The 22,108-nt window shown below is 31.9% G+C and overlaps 1 protein-coding gene across 2 annotated transcripts; it reads right to left on the bottom strand.

The window, feature by feature from the left end:
- Positions 1 to 3,649: 3,649 nt before the first annotated feature.
- On the bottom strand, positions 3,650 to 21,927 carry LOC143069805 (thiosulfate sulfurtransferase-like). 2 transcript variants are annotated; one of them, XM_076244611.1, is made up of 8 exons: positions 21,800 to 21,927; positions 10,828 to 11,002; positions 9,731 to 9,926; positions 7,859 to 7,954; positions 6,887 to 7,028; positions 6,140 to 6,238; positions 5,354 to 5,478; positions 3,650 to 3,942 (listed from the first exon to the last, which is right to left on the bottom strand). In XM_076244611.1, the coding sequence occupies exons 2-8, from the start codon at positions 10,989 to 10,991 to the stop codon at positions 3,904 to 3,906; spliced, it is 861 nt and encodes a 286-aa protein (XP_076100726.1). In that variant the 5' UTR covers positions 10,992 to 11,002; positions 21,800 to 21,927; the 3' UTR covers positions 3,650 to 3,903. The 2 variants fall into 2 exon arrangements, with proteins under 2 accessions (XP_076100726.1, XP_076100727.1); XM_076244612.1 differs by lacking the exon at positions 21,800 to 21,927 and adding an exon at positions 15,263 to 15,484.
- Positions 21,928 to 22,108: the final 181 nt, after the last annotated feature.

Here is a 22,108-nt window from a genome sequence, read left to right as displayed (position 1 = left end):
TAACCCTGTTAATCTCTATAACCCTAACCCTAATGCTGTTTATAACCCTAACCCTAATGCTGTCTATAATTCTAACTCTAATGCTGTCTATAACCCTATTCATAATGCTGTCTATAACCCTAACCCTACTGCTGTCTATAACCCTAACCCTATTGCTGTCTATAACCCTAATCCTAATGCTGTCTATAAGCCTAAGCCTAATGCTGTCTATAACCCTAACTCTAATGATGTCTATAACCGTAACCCTAGTGCTGTCTATAACCCTAACCCTAGTGCTGTCAATAACCCTAACCCTAGTGCTGTCTATAACCCTAACCCTAGTGCTGTCTATAACCCTAACCCTAATGCTGTCTATAACCCTAACCCTAATGCTGTCTATAACCCTAACCCTAATACTGTCTATAACCTTAACCCTAATGCTGTCTATAACCCTAACCATAATGCTGTCTATAACTCTAACCCTAATTCTCTCTATAACCCTAACCCTAGTGCTGTCTATAACCTTAACCCTGTCTATAACCCTAATGATGTCTATAACCCTAACCCTAATACTGTCTATAACCCTAACCCTAATGCTGTCTATAACCCTAACCTTAATACTGTCTATAACCCTAACCCTAATGCTGTCTACAACCCTAACCTTAATACACTCTATAACCCTTACCCTAATGCTGTCTATAACCCTAACCCTAGTGCTATCTATAACCCTAACCCTAATGCTGTCTATAACTCTAACCTGAATGCTGTCTATAACCCTAAGCCGAATGCTGTCTATAACCCTTACCCTAGTGCTGTCTACAACCCTAAGCCTAATGCTGTCTATAATTCTACCCCAAATGCTGTTTATAACCCTAACTCTAATGCTGTCTATACCCCTTACCCTAATGTTGTCTATAACCCTAACCCTAGTGCTGTCTATAACCCTAGCATTAGTGCTGTCTATAATCCTAACCCTAATGCTGTCTATAACCCTAACCCTAGTGCTGTTTATAACCCTAACCATAATGCTGTCTATAACCCTAACCCTAGTGCTGTCTATAACCCTAACCCTAGTGCTGTCTATAACCCTAACCCTAATGCTGTCTATAACCCTAACCCTAGTGCTGTCTATAACCCTAACCCTAATGCTGTCTATAAACCTAACCTTAATACACTCTATAACCCTAACCCTAATGATGTCTATAATCCTAACTCTAGTGCTATCTATAACCCTAACCCTAATGCTGTCTATAACCCTAACCCTAGTGCTGTCTATAACCCTAACCCTAATGCTGTCTATAACCCTAACCCTAGTGCTGTCTATAACCCTAACCCTAATGCTGTCTATAATTCTAACCCTAATGCTGTTTATAACCCTAACCCTAATGCTGTCTATAACCCTAACCCTAGTGCTGTCTATAACCCTAACCCTAATGGTGTCTATAACCCTTACCCTAATACTCTCTATAACCCTAACCCAAATGCTGTCTATAACCCTAACCCTAATGCTGTCTATAACCCTAACTCTAGTGCTGTCTATAACCCTAACCCTAATGCTGTCTGAAACCCTAACCCTGTCTATAACCCTAACTCTAGTGCTGTCTATAACCCTAACCCTAATGCTGTCTGAAACCTTAAACCTAATGCTGTCTATGACCCTAACTAGTGCTGTTTATAACCCTAACCCTAATGCTGTCTATAACCCTAACCCTAGTGCTGTCTATAACCTTAACCGTAATGCTGTCTATAACCCTAACCCTAATGAGGTCTATAACCCTAACACTAATGCTGTCTATAACCCTAGCCCTAATACTCTCTATAACCCTAACCCTAATGCTGTCTATAACCCTAACCCTAATGCTGTCTATAACCCTAACCATAGTGCTGTCTATAACCCTAACCCTAATACTCTCTATAACCTTAATCCTACTACTCTCTTTAACCCTTACCCTAGTGCTGTCTGTAACCCTAGTCTTTATGCTCTCTATAACCCTTACCCTTATACTTTCTATAAGAATAATCGTGGCGCTGTCTATAACCCTAAACTGTAGTAATTTCTTTAAGAACATCTTTTAAACAATAAATACTTAAATCAGATTAAACACTTTTTGTTAAATAATATTTTTATCATTATCCTTTAATTACTTATATTATCTAGTACATATCGAAGAATTAATCAACAAAAATTATAGAATGTTTAAGTTTTAATAAATCTGGCGTATATTGCAGTCTCCAATGTAACAATAACGCAATATAACCATAGACACATTATTGTGACATTGGTTATTAATCAGTTCTTTACCCAACCCTCCATTCCCGCAATTAGTCAGCAATGTAATAATGATTTTTTGTATTACTGTTACATTTCCATGTAACGGTAGCCAGTGCCTTTTCAAAATGTACCAACTTTGAATAGTATGAACAACAAATTTAATTATTTTGTGAAAAAAAATCCATACTCCTTACAACAAAATTTTTATGTTTAAATTTACCTGTGTATGTTTTTTTGTTTAACACCATTTTGTCTTATAGACTTTTTGACATTGTTTTTCATCTCCCCCTTTAAAATAAATTAATATTGTATTCATATTGTGTAACAGATCAAATTTATTGGTTTGGTATGTTTTTTTGTTTTAGTTAATTTTATATTGATATTTTATAGTGTCTTTCTATGTTTCACTATAATTTCAGTCTGTTAGGGTGAAGGTTGGCACTTGTTTTAACATTTAAACAGTACCTGCCAACTTTTCAAAATACCCATGGGGGTTTTACATGCAAGATGGTTCTTATAGACTTACAAAACCAACAAGGGGGCTTTCAAATATAATTTAATGGTTTTTTTTTTGGCTTATTCATACTTTTACAAGCCTGTAGCCATTGTAAAATTAATTGTTTGGTTTAAATTGTGGACACAATTGCTCTTTCAGTTTCTATCTATCAATTATAATTTAATTGCCAAAAAAAGTGATACTAGACAAAAATGGTGATGCAAGGGCAATTACTGCTCACAAGAGTTGATGGATAATTTGGCTCATGTTTAACTGTATTTGTAGAACTTGTATGCTGATAAAGTTTCTCTCTATCCACTATAGTTTTCAATAAAAGATCTTAATTTGCTGATCATTTTCACTGCTTGCATTTTTTTCCATCTGTCAGTATTAAAGTTTCATAAATTTCATGATTGATGCCAAAAGAAGTTATGCATTTATAAACATTCAACATTATTCACTTTAAGACCCAAAAAATCAATTTCAGACAAGATATGGATGATGCCTCACTCGGCTCAATGTAGTTCTACATATATTAGATTTGACAAACAATAAAGTACAACTTGAAAGTGTTACATTGCCTTTTTTAAAAGACACAAATGATGCCCTCACCTGACCATAAGAAATTATAAATTTAACACTTAACAAATGCTTAATATGATGTTCTATCTTTTAGTTTAAGAATAATTTAAAAATCAAAATCCTGTTAACAAGCACACTTCCAAAAAAATCTGCTGAGTGCTAAGCAGGAAGGCAATAAATACTAATTTTATAGTCTTTGGTTTCACTCCACCTGGGTTGAACACACAACCTCCTGCACTCAAGGCAAACAAGAGACAACCAAAATGATCATATTTTTACATTTTTTTTAACAGTTCAGCCAAATAAAATTAAGACATAAAGGCCTTGCTTTTAAAGTTTAATAATCAAATATATCTCCAAATATAAAATGTAATCTGCAAATTATAACAAATTTACACAAAATAAAAATTTATTTCTAGGCTAATATGAAGTTCATATAATTATATGTAGTGAAAAGCATTTTTTGTCAAGGTACATGTATGATATGCCTTAAAATCATGTGGTTTATATGGTAACAATACTATGGGTCAACAATATAGTCATAGGATTCAATTAAAGTACAGTTATGTCTATGTTACTCAGTCATTCTCCCACTCCATTCTTTCCAGGAACCCTGAAAAATACTACAACCATTAAAAAAAGAAGTTTTCAACCTTTGCATAAAATTTTCAAGGTTCTGATGTATATTACAGTACACATATAAATCATCTGACTTGTTCTTTTTAATTTTAAATGTTATATTCCTTGTTACAATTAGGGGAATGCAAAGCCCTTACAACATGAACTAGAGGCTCTTAAGAGCCTATAGATGTCCCTCACCTTGTAGATGAGAAAAAAATTTTTGAAAAATATCTCATTTTGTTCATCTTGTATTGTTGATCATATAGTCTGTTTGTTGAATTGTCTCTCTATCATTTTTAGTTTTTGATCAAAACACAAAAGAGGGTGAAATAATACTAATATAAAGAAATAAAAGATATACTAACAATATCAAGAAATTGACTTGTTTTGTGATTAAAACTGTCTATTTATCTATCATAATTTTAACATTTAAGGCAAACACAAACAAGAATGTGTCCAAAGTACACAGATGCCCCACTCACACTATCATTTTCTCTGTTTATTGGACCGTGAAATTGGGTAAACAATCTAATTTTGCATTAAATTTAGATTGTTTACATCATACCATAGGGAAAAAGTGTACTAAGTTTTTCAAGTTGATTGGACTTCAACTTCATCAAAAACTACCTTGACCAAAAACTTTTACCTGAAACTCACACTTTTATTTTCTATGTTTAGTGGACCGTGAAATTGGAGTCAAAAATCTAATTTGGCTTTAAAATTTAAAGAATATCATATCATAAGGAACATTTGTACTAAGTTTCAATTTGATTTGACTTGAACTTGTAGAGGGACAGACGGACAGATGAACAGATAAACAAACGGACAGACCAACAGACCATAAAACATAATGCCCCTCTACTATCGTTGGTGGGGCATAAAAAAGGGTAAATATTGCCATTAAATGGCAATAACTCCAATAAGGATGTATTGAATATTACCTCCTTTTGTCTTTTTTGTAGATCTTGTCTTGCTTATAATTTTTTCTTATTTAAGTTTCCATCTATCTATTATAACTTTTAAGATACAAGTCAAATCGCAAAAAAATTGTACAAATCATCATCAAAGTGCAATAGAGTAATAAGAAGTGGGCTGAGGATTTCGACTTTGCAGATTAATTTGTAGAAGTCATGCAAATAAATTTTGCAATTTAAAGTTTCCCATTCTATTATAGTTTTTGAGATAATAGGCAAAAATTAACAAAAATGGTAAAATCGGTCATTTAAAGGCTAAAACTCATGACAATTTGGATGTGTACATATGAAAAATTAGGATAGTGCTCATCATTTTGAAATTTCCTCCCTGTCAGATTTGAAATCTCTATGTATAGCAATTTTCTAAATAATAGACAAAACTTGCAATTTACTCCATTGTTCTATTTTTAACCATGGAGTTAAACTTACATAATATAAAGGTGTATCATGTTTGCCTAGAAGTTCAGCTGCTGCAGACAAAGCACAGCCAGTTATTCCTCTGTAACACATGGCTATCAATGGACGACTTAAATCAACATTTTGTTGGTTAAATACTGAAAAAAATGTACAAATACAGATATTAACACAATAAATTTACAAACATTTTTATAATATCTGTATTCATCAAATCAGAACAAACGTTTTATAGGCATTACTGTTAAAATATTATCATGAATTTTCACACCAAATACAGAATTGAATCACTATAAACATAAAAAAAAATGAAATGATTTGACTTAATCTGGTACTGTGACCATCTTGAATATGCAGTTAGACACAATATTTAGTTTAATTTTATTGCTGAAAGGCTTGTGATAAAGAACAGCAATGAAGGGCTAATCCTTTGCTAAAGGTTTTGATAAGTATGTGTGTAGGGATTGGCAGTTGGTAAAAAGCAATTAACAGCATCTTTGTTAACTTCTGAATTAATTTTTCAATAGGTGTCTGTTTATAACATGTATATCAACGTAATATCTTGAACGTAATTTAGCAAAGAACTAAAGAGAATCTCGTTCATTTTTTGTTTCCTTTTATCTTATTTCATGTTTTTTAGTGCCATATTGTAGCTGATTGAAGGACTGAAGTTGTCTCATAGGTAATTATACCACTATAAGCAAAATACAAAGTGCAAATATCATTTGCACTAAGATCTTCTAATAACTATGTCTAAAAGAAACATTTAACTTCGAGCTATTCATATAACTATATTCTTACATTCCTTAATTTCATCTACAGCTTTAAAAGTTCCATCGTCATTAAACAATGATCTATATGGTATATTCTTAGCACCAGGAATAAAGTTCTTTATATCACCTAAAATAGAAAAAAATATATAAATAAAAGACTTGAAAGCTAGTGTTTTTATAAGTGGTCTGATTTCAAAAGATATTTGTTTCTTAAATTTTATTCTAATTTACAATTTCCTGTATTTAAAAAAGTTAAAAATTAAAAATAAAAAAACAAAAACAAATGTGCCAAGAAACATGTCCTGACGAAAAGTAGTTATCACATCATAGAAAGGTCAAATTAAGATTTCGGTGAAGTTCATAGATTTTGGTAGATTTTCAAATGGTTATGAGTAGTCTACTTGTTTCAAAGCAAAGTTTCTTCATTTAATACCAAATAAAGCCCTAACATACTTCAACCTTTGTCATAAGATCACTTTGCTTGCTTAAATACTAAAAACATTTTTCATAAAATAACTGCTGTCAGATGTGAAATTGATGATTAAATCAGATGCACATATAGGAATTTAACAAAATGGGGCTCTGGGCCCCTAAACCTAGGAAACATTTGGAGTGGTACACATGTGTACTAAGTTTCAAGTTAATTGGACTTCAGCTTCGTCCAAAACTACCTTGACCAAAAACTTTAACCTGAAGCCGGACAGACGGACGGACGCACAGACCAGAAAACATAATGCCCATAAATGGGGCACAAAAATCTCATCTATAATGTTACCTATACTTGTCTGTATTACTTTATTAAATGCACCTGGACCACGAGCATCTATGATTTGCTCTTTCTTTGAATTAACACTATCCTTCATATGGTGGTAATTCTTCATCAATGATTGATCTAGTCTTGATTTGAAATCACCTCTCTGATAAATAACAAAGGAAGATGACATGTTATTAACCAAAATTATCTAAAGTTTTTAGAAATGTATGTAGACTTTGGCAAAACTGTGAAATCAAATACTGTGGATTAGACATTATTCATGGAATATGCATTTCTGTAGATTTTGTGGGTTTAGGTTATTATATTACTCGATTTATTTCACTTGACTGGGTGGAGTTTAACCGATCCACTCATAATAAACCAGTCCATCTATAGATAGGTGTTTTAGGATAAACTCATCTATGAAGTGTCCAGTCATTCTTTGGTAAATTTCTTTGATGACACTGATAGGTGATGAGAAATCAGTAATAATTAGAACGGCAATCATCCTTATCACACACATCTTCAAATAGACTGTCATTATGCAAATTAAAACGTAAGCTCTGGCTGATCAGTTGAAATAACATTGGTAATCATGGTAATACATGTAATACCACTAATTTAAATGTTCATGAAATTTCAGAAATTCAAATTTTCTATAGATTTGTATGCAGAATTTTGCAGAACCATGAAATGAGGTATCCACCAAAAAATAATGTGTACTAAACTAGGCAGCCTTTCCCTTGATCTATTGGTTTTTCCTCTTTGATCTTTATAATTTTAACCAAATCTCACGCATTTGCAGCATGAAAACTTGGCCCATGCAGTGCTGTATGTCTTAAATCATACAAGTCTAGAACACCTACAAAGTTGTTTTTTCAGTTTTTTTAACCCTTGATATTGGAAGCACTTCAACATCTTGTTTGTTGAAATTTTACCCTTCAGACAAAGGTAACAAAAATAACCTGTATTAAAATATTTTCAGCTGTATACCTCTACATCTGGTTCCTCTGTAGTAACTGGATAACCATCTCTCACCCATTTCCTTAGTCCACCATCTAATACTGATGTGTTTCTGTGGCCATACAACTATAACATACACACACTATTTTTATTGAAGAAAGACAGTTGAAGGTTTGTGATTGTAGACAAAAAAAAAAATGTTCATCTAAAAAATAAAACAGATAAAAAAATCTTATAAACATGATAAAATTGAATGCTTGGATTATAAGATAGGCTTGCTTCCTACAGTCAAGACGGACAATGTGGTCTGTCACAGTTTGCTTTTATTTCTATAAAAAATTCAAAATATTGCATATATATATTTTTAATGATTACAGATCTTAGAAATATAAGGCCAACTAAAATTAATTAGTAGATTTTCATCCAAAGTTTTGAAAAAAATGGGGCGGGTGGGAGAATTTTATTTTTTAAATTTTATTCAATTTGAAACCTTCTTGTGGCGTGAACTTCATATATATGCAAGTGTTATAATTTAAAAATTTAGCTTAAATACCATGTAAATGTTTAAACATGTATAAAGAATCATACATAATTCTTGAATAAACATCTCTGATTTGCAACGCAGACTGTTCTACATGCAATTGCTACTTTAGAAACATATTTTCAGCAAACAGTAAAACCATGGAGAAATTCTCTACTCATTTGACTACCAACTCCAAATTTATTTTGCTCTCTAAGCGATGGTTTGTAGTCCCCATAAACTTATGCAAATGCAATGGTATGCAGCACAAGTATTATGAATAAAATGAACACTCAAACAAGTGTTGCCAGGAATAGTAAAGTTGGCGCTTTTAAGATTCTCAAGTTATGCAAGAAGTGACGCATATATAATTACATTGTAAATGGTATTTTGTGTTTTTAAACAAAAACAATAGCCATAGGTAAATCTAAGGGTTTTCTAGTACACAATGTGTATGTTTGCCGACTTTTTGAACTCTTTTTTTTCTACCAATTTGTTCCATGATTCTTGCACTTTGGAAATCATTCACAGCCCAAATTTGCTTACACAAAGTCAATGTATTATTAAATAAATCCACAATTTTCTGATGAAAGAAATTTCCAATTTGTGACATACCGCGATTTGCGTTGGACACAACGTATTTAATACTCGTAACCCGAATATTTCATGCCCTTCTGGTAATCTTTCTATATTCTCCGTAGATGATACTGTCATCATTGAGCAGCAGATTTTGTCAACATAATCGTTTTAAAGTACTCGAAACAAGAAATATGAAAACGGAAATTTTATAAACAGGAAGTTCGAATGAAACGAAATTATTGACGGTTACCAGTAACGGAAGTGAACAAAATCCGGAAATCGTAAATTTTGCAAAAAAAAAAAAATCGGGGCGGGACGATTTCAGAGGGGCGGGCGGGGATGAAAATCTATCAATTAATTTTAATTAGCCTAACATATCTGTTTATATCAACTAAGACATTGTTTCTAAAAGTAAAGCTTTGATCACATCAGAACATCCTGTATTATTATTCCACATGCTATCAACTGTTTGTCATTAAGGCAAAATTTGTACAATATATATATACAAGAGAAGTCCATTTTAATAAAGCAACTAGTAAGTACATATTGTAGCTACATGTATATATATATGTCATATTTCTAGTTCTTTTGACTACTTTCGTCTGATGTAAATTGTTTTGACTACTGTTGTATTGTTATATGTTCGCTGCTTCTACTTATTTAATTTTACCTTGGATTTTGGAAATTTTGAGAATACTTTTTTACTATTTAACCTAAAAATCTCCAATTGTAACTTTCTCTATCACATTAACATGATTAAAAAATGAAAGCTCTGTAACAGATTAATAATTATGATACCTTACCCTAAGAAGCCACCAAGCTCTGAGCGCAGCATCAGAATTCATTCTATCATATAATACAACATGCGTATCTGTTGAAACACCAAGACTCTGTACATAATCGGTGAAGCAATGGGGGTCCGGCAAGTCAAACGGAATTAGTGGAGTGCTCTTTGAACAATTCTGTGGATTAAAATACACTGAGGATGGTATGTGGCCCCTGTTATAAATAAAAAATAAATATGTGTATCACGGAATATCATATATGTATTGCCAATGTAGAAAAATAAACAGGATCATTATGGAATATGGTTTATATGGCCCCTCTTAAAAAATTAAAACTGTTCATTATGGAATATGATTAAAATTGAATTTGCCAATTAAAACTATCTTCACACAAGCAGTCAGAGTTATATGACATAAATTACAACTTTTCTGACAAGTCAGAAAGTTTGTTATCATGAGTTATCTCCCATCCTTTTTGTTTAAAAAAAAAAACCTGACTTCCACATGTCATATAAATTTTCATGCAATTTTTGTTCTATCACAATTTTGAATTTTGACTTGATTTGTTTAAAAATAAAAAAATAAAAAATATTTCAAGTTCTGTGGAAAGAAACTGACCAAAATAAGAACTGAAATTAAATCTTATCATTTGCACCTTTTTATTTTTCATGTTTTTTTACCTCAAATAACATAAACTTAATTTAGAAATTTTACTGAAAGTACTATAGTAAGTTGCTCTAAAAAGTAAATATGTGTGAAAAAAAAAGAAATAATGTAATTGTAAAAGGAAGAAAATATATCACCACATGGTGATAACAAAGATAAATTTTTGGTGGTTAATGCCACTTTTCATACTTCTTGTGGCAGTCCATTCTTATTCATTAAGCTAGAGTACATGTCACTACACAGAGAGAACATTCAGCTCAGGAAACAGAAAATCTTTGTGAATCAAAATTGGAGACAAATGCACCTTAATTTATGTAATTGCAGGTTTCATACTAACAACCTCAGTATTTACAGGCTAGTGTTTAATATACTGTAGAACAACATTAACATAAACAACTCTGTCACTGAGGCCTCTATGTGACAGATAATAAGATAATATATATACATACTGTTGATAGAAATCTTTATATCCGTCAGTTTTGTCATCATCAAAATCATACGATGAATCAAGGACTCTGAAATCTTTACCAAGTCTGTTTCCTCTCCATACAGATGCTAGCTTTTCCCTCAGATGGTTAGTAGAGACCAATAAACCAACCCTTTTAATGGTCATGTCTTCTTATTCTTAAAAAAAAGTTATAACCAGTTCTAATTAGGCCACAATAAATATATAATTGTTTCCAGCCTCACGACAGAACAGAATGTTGTGTATGGCATGTATGGGGCAGTCTATGGGGTGAGGATGGGTGGTTTTTTTTTAAATTTCAAACCATTTATCTCTTATAATTATTATGTTTGCCTTTTATTCTCTATTCATTATATTTTAGCTTCCAATTATTCTCTATTCATTATTCATATTTTTAAGCCTAAAATTTTTCTCTTTTTTTTTTTAATTGTTCTGTCCCTTAAATTTACCACTATTATCTATTCTATAAAACCCATCCAAACCCTCCAATTTTTAACACCTTCACTAAAATTAATTTGGCTCCTTTAATTTTCATAAAATTTTAACAAAGTATTTACTTTGACCCTTTGACAAAAAATATAAAAATTTCAAAAATTTTAAACCAACCATTTTATCAGAAAAATTACACTGGTTATAATCATGATAATAGCAGTTTGACAAACACTAACTTTGATCGTTGAGAAGCTTAATATTCCCTTAACAACACAAAGTAATTAAAACTTTTTAGTTGATTTTACAGAGTTATCTCCCTGTAGTGTTAGGTACCACCTTAATTGTGATACATATTTAACTCTTAGCTTATATATATATAGAGTATCTATTATTTTAGTTCAGCAATTTTATGAATATAACTAAAAAACTTTAATGAAAATTAAATTAAATGAAATTGTCTAATGCACACCTTTCATTTTTAAAATTGTGGTATGTTTGGGTTTTTAAACATGTAAAAAACATATGCAGTCGAGTGACTTCTTTGAGATTTCTTGTAAAAAAGTTAAAAAAAAATATATCTTATTTAATTCTTTCATCTAATAGTAGTAGTATGACCATACCACACTTTCAGTCAGTATAATTAGAGTTAACATCATGAACATACTTGGGTAGATTTCAAATTTTCTTCTCAATCTTTTTGTTGCTAAAATCAGTAAATTGTTGCACTCATAAACAGTGAAAGTAATACTCTATTACAATCTCATGAAAAAACAAGAATGTGTCCACAGTACACGGATGCCCCACTCACACTATCATTTTCTATGTTTAAAGGACTGTGAAATTGGAATAAATTCTCTAATTTGGCATTAAAATTAGAATGATCTTATCAAAGGGAACATATATACTAAGTTTCAAGTTGATTGGACTTCTACTTTATCAAAAACTACCTTGACCAAAAACTTTAACCTGAAATTTGCACTATCATTTTCTATGTTCAGTGAACCGTAAAATTGGGGTCAAAACTCTAATTTGGCATTTAAATTAGAAAGATCATATCATAGGGCACATGTATACTAAGTTTCAAGTTGATTGGACTTCAACTTCATCAAAAACTACCTTGACCAAAAACTTTAACCTGAAGCCAAAAACTTTAACCTGAAATTTGCACTATCATTTTCTATGTTCAGTGAACCGTAAAATTGGGGTCAAAACTCTAATTTGGCATTTAAATTAGAAAGATCATATCATAGGGCACATGTATACTAAGTTTCAAGTTGATTGGACTTCAACTTCATCAAAAACTACCTTGACCAAAAACTTTAACCTGAAATTTGCACTATCATTTTCTATGTTCAGTGAACCGTAAAATTGGGGTCAAAACTCTAATTTGGCATTTAAATTAGAAAGATCATATCATAGGGCACATGTATACTAAGTTTCAAGTTGATTGGACTTCAACTTCATCAAAAACTACCTTGACCAAAAACTTTAACCTGAAGCCAAAAACTTTAACCTGAAATTTGCACTATCATTTTCTATGTTCAGTGAACCGTAAAATTGGGGTCAAAACTCTAATTTGGCATTTAAATTAGAAAGATCATATCATAGGGCACATGTATACTAAGTTTCAAGTTGATTGGACTTCAACTTCATCAAAAACTACCTTGACCAAAAACTTTAACCTGAAGCCAAAAACTTTAACCTGAAATTTGCACTATCATTTTCTATGTTCAGTGAACCGTAAAATTGGGGTCAAAACTCTAATTTGGCATTTAAATTAGAAAGATCATATCATAGGGCACATGTATACTAAGTTTCAAGTTGATTGGACTTCAACTTCATCAAAAACTACCTTGACCAAAAACTTTAACCTGAAGCCAAAAACTTTAACCTGAAATTTGCACTATCATTTTCTATCAGTGAACCGTAAAATTGGGGTCAAAACTCTAATTTGGCATTTAAATTAGAAAGATCATATCATAAGGAACATGTGTACTAAGTTTCAAGTTGATTGGACTTCAACTTCATCAAAAACTACTTCGACCAAAAACTTTAACCTGAAATTTGCACTATCATTTTCTATGTTCAGTGAACCGTAAAATTGGGGTCAAAACTCTAATTTGGCATTTAAATTAGAAAGATCATATCATAGGGCACATGTATACTAAGTTTCAAGTTGATTGGACTTCAACTTCATCAAAAACTACCTTGACCAAAAACTTTAACCTGAAGCCAAAAACTTTAACCTGAAATTTGCACTATCATTTTCTATGTTCAGTGAACCGTAAAATTGGGGTCAAAACTCTAATTTGGCATTTAAATTAGAAAGATCATATCATAGGGCACATGTATACTAAGTTTCAAGTTGATTGGACTTCAACTTCATCAAAAACTACCTTGACCAAAAACTTTAACCTGAAGCCAAAAACTTTAACCTGAAATTTGCACTATCATTTTCTATCAGTGAACCGTAAAATTGGGGTCAAAACTCTAATTTGGCATTTAAATTAGAAAGATCATATCATAAGGAACATGTGTACTAAGTTTCAAGTTGATTGGACTTCAACTTCATCAAAAACTACTTCGACCAAAAACTTTAACCTGACATGGGACAGACGGACGAACGGACGAACGAACAGACGGACGAACGGACGCACAGACCAGAAAACATAATGCCCCTCTACTATCGTAGGTGGGGCATAAAAAGTTCCACAGCAATATTCATGATATTATTTACATACGAAAACATATTTTAAAATAACATAGTTGAACAATGATCCCCAGTCAGTATAAGCTCTAGATAGATTTATTGCGAACCCTATCTTAGTTTTCCATAGATTCACCTGCAAGTTACCTGTCCATTTAAACTTTTGTAAGTCCTATTGTCCCATCTAACAAATACAACAGGTATTGTTCTCTGTGTAGTTTATTCACTGGGACCTTTAAATTTCTTCTAGGAGAAATATATCACTCATTGATTAATTTACCTGACCAAAAAATTATCTTCTTTTTTATTGAAATACTTCTAATAACTCACATAAACTGTATGCAATATTGTATTTATTCAATATTATCATTAATATATTTTCAATCTGTTCAATATAAAATCTGGTTTAATACTAAAAAGTTTATTTCAGACACATTTTTTAGTATTTTCCAATGAATTTACATGTTTTTGTTGTTGTTCATTTATAGACTTATGTTAATGAAGACCTTAATTTAAAAATAATAATATTCAATTTTGTATTTATCAAACACACAAAAATATTGAATATTTGATCAGAAATCAACTTTTAATTTTTGAATCAGTATTACAAATGTAATATTGAACACATTAAAAACGAGTTACTCCAGGTATCGAATAAATACAACACCACATGCAGTTTTGTGAGTCCTTACTTAGTATTGGTATAAGTATTTTTTCTTCATTGACAGTTCAATTTTTTACTCAGGTAGATTAATCAATGAGTGATATATTTCTCCTAGAAGAAATTTAAAGGTCTGAGTGAATAAACTACACAGAGAACAATACCTGTTGTATTTGTTAGATGGGACAATAGAACTGCCAAAAGTTTAAATGGACAGGTAACTTGCAGGTGAATCTATGGAAAACTACGATAGGGTTCGCAATAAGAGCCTAAGGAACGAACCATTTAATTTGAGGAGGCAGTCTGAGATATTTGAGAGAAAAACATCTGACTCTGATGTTTGCCTTAAACAAAAATTCTGGCCCTATCTGGATTGAAAACAATTGAAATTTATTAAAAAATTCCAGCACAAGAATTATGCAATTTCCATAATTAAAAATAATTCCAAGTTCAAATAATAGCCTGTTATATATATTTCAATGTATATATATACATGGTAGCAATATTTGTAATAACTCTATCTCATAAAGCATTGAATTCACAGCATAAAATTTCATTACATGTACATGATGTATATTACATTAAAAAAATATATATATAATTTATATCTATTCAAACCTTTAGATTACTGATAAGTATATATAAAGCTCAAATAAATCACATTTAAATATCTTTTTAACAACAATTCATCACACATATGTCCCATTCACATCAAATAAAATGAAAATAATAATGATAATAATCTGTTTATATATATGCAATGTTTTCTTGTTTTTTAACACATTATATAATCATATGCAGAACGTGCATCCTGAAGTTGACCTTGATCTAAAAACAAGGCCAAACTTGCAATATCAATCAGTAGGAAATGATGTAATAATTTTTTTACATGTCAACGACCTCAAAAGTCACGTCTTCAATTCTAAGTCACATTTACCTACTAAGGATGTCTGTCTTGGTTGCAAACATTATTTTAGAAATACAGCTGTCACACAATCAGGAGGTTTGACTAGCTATAAAACCATGTTTAACCAGTTATTTCTTCAGAAAATGTCTGTTCAAAGTCAGCAATGTGACAGTTTTTTTCTCATGTTCCTTTCATTCATAATGTTGGAATTTATCAGTTTTTGTGGACTTTCTATTTTTTTAATTTGTCTTGGAGTTTGGTATTTTTTGTTATACTATTTAACTTTATATAACCCTGATAATGACATTTGGACAACATTAATGTACATGTTGTATTTGATAACCAAAATCCATATTTTTATATGGTCCTTTTCAACATAACAATGTTTTCTATTGACTTTGAAAGAATTATGGCAACTTCAATTTTCTAATAATTAGCTGGATTATAATCATTCATGGGGTATTTTATTTCATGATTATTGTTAATTTGTTTATGGGTTTAAAACTGAAGTGACATACAATTTCACTCAGTGTTCAACAAATTAGGAATTTCAGATAGAATTCTATATATGTACCATGTATACAGAATTAGTTAAAACCAACAAAATTGTGTACTAATAAAATGTACAGGGTAATTTGAACCTCAATCATTGAAATCCATGAAATTAAAACATTGATAAAATGATAAAAAAATGGCATTTATGTACCATGGGAAGATCATTTGGAGTTTTTTCAATGATATACCCATTTTAAAAGTCATCTAGATCTGGGGACAAAACTAATTGATTCTTTTGGGTGATTTTTTTACCATATGATATTAAAAGTAACAACTAATAAAGTAATAAACATGATAAATATAATTTCTAATGAAAAAAAAGGTTTAAATTTTTGCTAAAATTTTTGTACCCTTGAGCCTCATAATAATCATAGGACTAAAATAAAATTAATGTTAATAACATACATCTCTACATCATGTACATTGACATATGAAATAAGGAATCCACTTGTGTTTTTTATACAATTATCATGTAGACTGATCACGCTTTCTAAGCTAGAATAGGATATTCCTGATCTTAAGAACTTGCTCTACAAAACCCCATCAATTATACCATGCAGGCTTATAATGGTCCAAATAATTAGGATGTCTTGAACGGCTATTTCATTTTTCTAATCTTTCTTTGACACCTACCTAGCCTCTCAAGAGGGAGGTAATTGGGGGTTCTGAACACAGAAACAAGTGAAATTAAAATTGCAAAAACACATTGCATGGTAAATTATAAAAATCAAGAAAGAGAAGCATAAAAATATAATCCTAAATATTCTAGTTTATATTATAAATAAATAGGTAATTAAAAGGTACTAGAAGTTCGCTAGTTGCAAATGTTTAAAAAAATATACACTGACGTATGCGGCTTAGCTTAGCGAAAGGTAATGCAAACTTTATTAGATTAACTCTCTAAGGAACGATCGTTTCCATTGGTCAATTCAAACTTTCGACCTCACACCTTCGAAAATAGAACACACATACTATAACGTTGAATGGACTGATTAATATTCAAGTATCTGGTCAAGGTCGTTTAAAGCTTCCATCGACATATTCTCATACATGATTCCAATCACAATTCTAGCTTTTATAAATGTGCATGTGAAATTCATTGGTTTTATAGTTTTCTGCAATTGGTAGTAAAGTTTAAACTTTAAAATCTTAACAGTTTTCACATCTAAATATTCAATTTAAATGTCTCCTCTAGATCAAGGGACAACATCAAAAGTTCAATGTAGGATAAAAAAAGACTCAATTCACATATTTTTTCATTTATTCCTCCCCCCCCCCTTGCTAATCCTGCATTTTCTTTTACTCAATGGACTCGATAAATTAACGTTGTACTTGAAAAATGAAACCGTACTTTTCTACAAACACTTCATATTCTTTTCTGAGTTTTATGTATTCGACATAGGATAGCGATTTTTTTCTGATTCTGTTTACTTGAAGAAAAAAAAATCCCGAAATTGTAAGTAAATTCATAACATGTAACCAAACATGCTTTGTTAAGAAAAAACGGAGATGGCCAATCATGGCACAGAGGATGATTAAATGTAGTTTATAAACTCCAACGATATACTTTATTAGGTTTTGCTATTCTCGGTTGAAAAACGAACGTAAACTAAATATCATTGAGATGGGAGCCATCTCTGTGGGCCCCGCTGTGAATAATGTGCATTAAAAATTGTATCTTTACCATAGGACATAGGTTTGTCAACTGAAATCAAAGTTTTTGACCTTGACCTTTGACCTAGGAAGTTGTAAATAAATTATGACACACCCTTTGGTGTTGGTTTATATACATGTCTAGTATAAACTTTGAAATCATAACGGTTCTCAAGATATAGAGCGGACACGATCTTTACCATAGGACATGGGGTTGTCAACTGAAACCAAAGTTTTTGACCTTTAACTTTGCCCTAGGCAGTCGTTCATAAAATATGACACACCCTCTGGTGTTGATTCATATACATGTCAAGTATAAACTTTGAAATCATAACGGTTCTCAAGATATAGAGCGGACACGATCTTCACCACAGGACACAGGGTTGTCAACTGAAACCAAAGTTTTTTTACCTTGACCTTTGACCTAGGAAGTTGTACATACATCATGACACACCCTCTGGTGTTGGTTCATATACATGTCAAGTATAAACTTTGAAATCATAACGGTTCTCAAGATATAGAGAGGACACGATCTTCACCACAGGACACAGGGTTGTCAACTGAAACCAAAGTTTTTTTACCTTGACCTTTGACCTAGGAAGTTGTACATACATTGTACATCGTGACATGCCCTCTGGTGGTGGTTAATAAACATGTAAAGTATAAAGTATGCAATCATAATGGTTCTCTAGATATGGAGCAGACACAAAGTTAAAGTGTAACGGACGGACGAACGGACGGACAGACTGATCACTATAGGGCGACCCCCCTTTGACCTAGGAAGTTGTACATACATCATGACACACCCTCTGGTGTTGGTTCATATACATGTCAAGTATAAACTTTGAAATCATAACGGTTCTCAAGATATAGAGCGGACACGATCTTCACCACAGGACACAGGGTTGTCAACTGAAACCAAAGTTTTTTGACCTTGACCTTTGACCTAGGAAGTTGTACATACATCATGACACGCCCTCTGGTGGTGGTTAATAAACATATAAAGTATAACTTATGATAATGGTTCTCTAGATATGGAGCGGACACAAAGTTAAAGTGTTACGGACGGACGGACGGACAGACTGATCACTATAGGGCGACCCGCCTTTGACCTAGGAAGTTGTACATCGTTCATAAATTATGACAAACCCTCTGGTGTTGGTTCATATACATGTCAAGTATAAACTTTGAAATCATAACGGTTCTCAAGATATAGAGCGGACACGATCTTCACCACAGGACACAGGGTTGTCGACTGAAACCAAAGTTTTTTTACCTTGACCTTTGACCTAGGAAGTTGTACATACATCATGACACACCCTCTGGTGTTGGTTCATATACATGTCAAGTATAAACTTTGAAATCATAACGGTTCTCAAGATATAGAGCGGACACGATCTTCACCACAGGACACAGGGATGTCAACTGAAACCAAAGTGTATTACCTTGACCTTTGAACTAGGAAGTTGTACATACATCATGACACGCCCTCTGGTGGTGGTTCATAAACATGTAAAGTACAAAGTATGAAATCATAATGGTTCTCTAGATATGGAGGGGACACAAAGTTAAAGTGTTACGGACGGACGGACGGACGGACAGACTGATCACTATAGGGCGACCCGCCTTTGACCTAGAAAGTTGTACATACATCATGACACGCCCTCTGGTGGTGGTTAATAAACATGTAAAGTATAAAGTATGAAATACTAATGGTTCTCTAGATTCGGACGGACAGACAGACTGATCACTATAGGCTACCCGCCTAAAGGCGCGGCCCTAATTAAATATTGTAAATATTTATAGACCGTTGGTTTTCCCGTTTAGATGGTTTTACACAAGTAATTTTGGGGACCTTTATAGCTTGTTGTTCAGTGGCTCCGTGTTGAAGGGCGTACATTGACCTATCATGGTTTACTTTTATAAATTGTTATATGGATGGGGAGTTGTCTCATTGGCACTCACACCACATCCTCCTATATCTATGTAAATAGACACAAACAGTTTTTAAAAAAGTGTTTATTCATTAAATCATTCAAATGTATCGATAGAAAGGTGAGTTTCTTCTTGTGCATGCATTTAGTCATCCTTAATTTCTTGATATTTTGTTTATCAGTTTATATAAATCATACACGTTTCGTTTTGTATTTCATTTTAAATACGAATACATACTACATATACTTTAGCAGATAGTTCAACAATGTTGTGCAGCTCTATTCTTACAGTATAAAATTGAAAGATAAATGTTCATCCATTTAAAATCGAAAACAGTACATTTATATTTAAAAAAGGAAGATGTGGTATGATTGCCAATGAGACAACTATCCACAAGAGACCAAAATGACACAGAAATTAACAACCATAGGTCACCTTACGGCTTTCAATAATGAGCAAAGCCCATACCGCATAGTCAGCTATAAAAGGCCCCGAATTCAAACAAGAGAATTGTTCCTTATAAACTACGATTTCTCACAAGTATTAATTTATTATTTAGTTCCACACATGCATAAGAAATAATCTTCGCCGATGTAACATTTCAATTTATTACAACAACATGCCTTCACTGAATTCATTCAGGTGCACCAATGATATGATTAAAGTTATTTTGTTTCTATCTTTGGGGGACAATTTCCTCCGTTTATGGTACGCTTATAGCTACATTTTTGTACTGTGTATATGTTTTATAGCATGAAAATAATAAAAGAGGAATGTCAGTGCAACCACTGATTAATGATTGTAATGGATCAGTATTATGAGATACTTATTATAAGTGACTACGACATTGTAAGGATTATAACCTATTGTCAGTATGAAAGAAATTAAAAGCGGTTCATATATTCATCTGTATAAAAGCGGCACATGTATTTTATTTTATCCTTATATTTCTCATCATGCCGGATACAAAATAATTGAGTTGCTGCATGCAAAGAACTAAATATTACTTAAAACAAACTATCAGTATAATATTTTGACCCCACTATTTGAAGTTAATAACTATCAGTATATTTCGACCCCAATATTTGAAGTTAATAAAACATTTATTTATTTATTTTGACCAAAGGTTTGTAAACTATACAAATCATTGTTTTTACGTTCTTAGTAACATAGTAAATTCCATTGTCGGTCACCTGTGTCAATTCACGTGCACACTTATTACATTGTTGTTGTATTTAAATCTTTCAGCCAATGAAATGAAACGAAACAAGTTGTTTGTTTGTGATACGCCAGAATGTTATCAATGAACTATCAAACGCTAAAGTCGACTGCATTTCAGTATATATTCATAGTAATTTATAGTAATTTAATAGCACTTAATGTGATCCTTGGCCACAGATAATTTAAATCATTCTCCAGACTAACTTTGAATTTAGTCCTCAGATTTAGTTTTTAATTAAATCAATGATTTGTACATGTTGTATGGTGACACTATACAAATCCTTGATTAAATGCTGGACAAGCACGAAAATTAAGAGTACCAATTAACACCAAACACTGAAAATAAATACAAAATGTAAGAGGAAACACAATGCATGCCCATCAAACCAAACACAAGAAAACGAGAAATAAAACATCAAAACACGAAAACATGTGAACTAAACAGTGTGACATGCTGCACCATGTGCTCGAAAATTACGCTTTACGTACCCTCTATCTAGTCTAAAAAATAATGACGGCTGTCAAGGGAGTAGCCTGCCAGACGTCATAATTATTTGGACTACCCTCTATATATATACAGGTTCATATAATATGATATATATATAAAATTATTTGTTCTGACTTCTGTCAAGTATTGCATATAATTTCACCTGGTATTATACAGAAACAGTGAAGATAACCTATCATTGAGAAATTGTGCCTCTTATCATTGAAAAAATATATCTCTCGTTATTTTTTTGTTGTTTTTTTTTTTTGTATTTGTACTTTGTAAATGTGAGGTGAAATGGGTTTAAACAACTATTGACCTTTGACAGTTGTTTCATAAGATCAACTTGAAGTTTTCAATTCGTTCAATCATAAAACTGTATAAATAGTTTCCTTACTTTCAATTTCCCCATTAAACTTTTCAACACAGGTAAAAACTTCTGCTCCACTGGGTTGACACTCATGGGAGATAACTAGAAATTAGTGCCACAAGAAGGGACCATCTCAAAATCCAACAAATAAATTACTTCAAGAAAGTAGATAACTTTTTTGTTCATCACTTAAATCGTTAATTTTCATTGTTTTTGACAAAATATTGTAATGTCCAGTCGACATAAAAACAAAGTAAAATAAAAGTCATACAAATCATAAAGTTCTGATTTTTTTTATCATAATTATTTCCCCTTTCGAGCTCTTTTTTATTTACT

This window comes from Mytilus galloprovincialis, chromosome 3 (genome assembly GCF_965363235.1).
Source record: "Mytilus galloprovincialis chromosome 3, xbMytGall1.hap1.1, whole genome shotgun sequence".
NCBI classification, from domain to species: Eukaryota; Metazoa; Mollusca; class Bivalvia; order Mytilida; family Mytilidae; genus Mytilus; species Mytilus galloprovincialis.
The sequence above is the reverse complement of the archived record's forward strand: the minus strand, read 5'-3'. Positions and strand labels throughout refer to the sequence as shown.

Bases quoted from the DNA above. Each gene is read 5' to 3' on its own strand.
- LOC143069805 (XM_076244611.1), bottom strand. From the start codon at position 10,991: ATGACCATTAAAAGGGTTGGTTTATTGGTCTCTACTAACCATCTGAGG. The intron at 9,927-10,827 runs GTATGTATATAT...TATTTATAACAG, and splicing joins TATAAAGATTTCTATCAACA to GGGCCACATACCATCCTCAG. The intron at 7,955-9,730 runs GTAAGGTATCAT...TGTATGTTATAG, and splicing joins GAGCTTGGTGGCTTCTTAGG to TTGTATGGCCACAGAAACAC.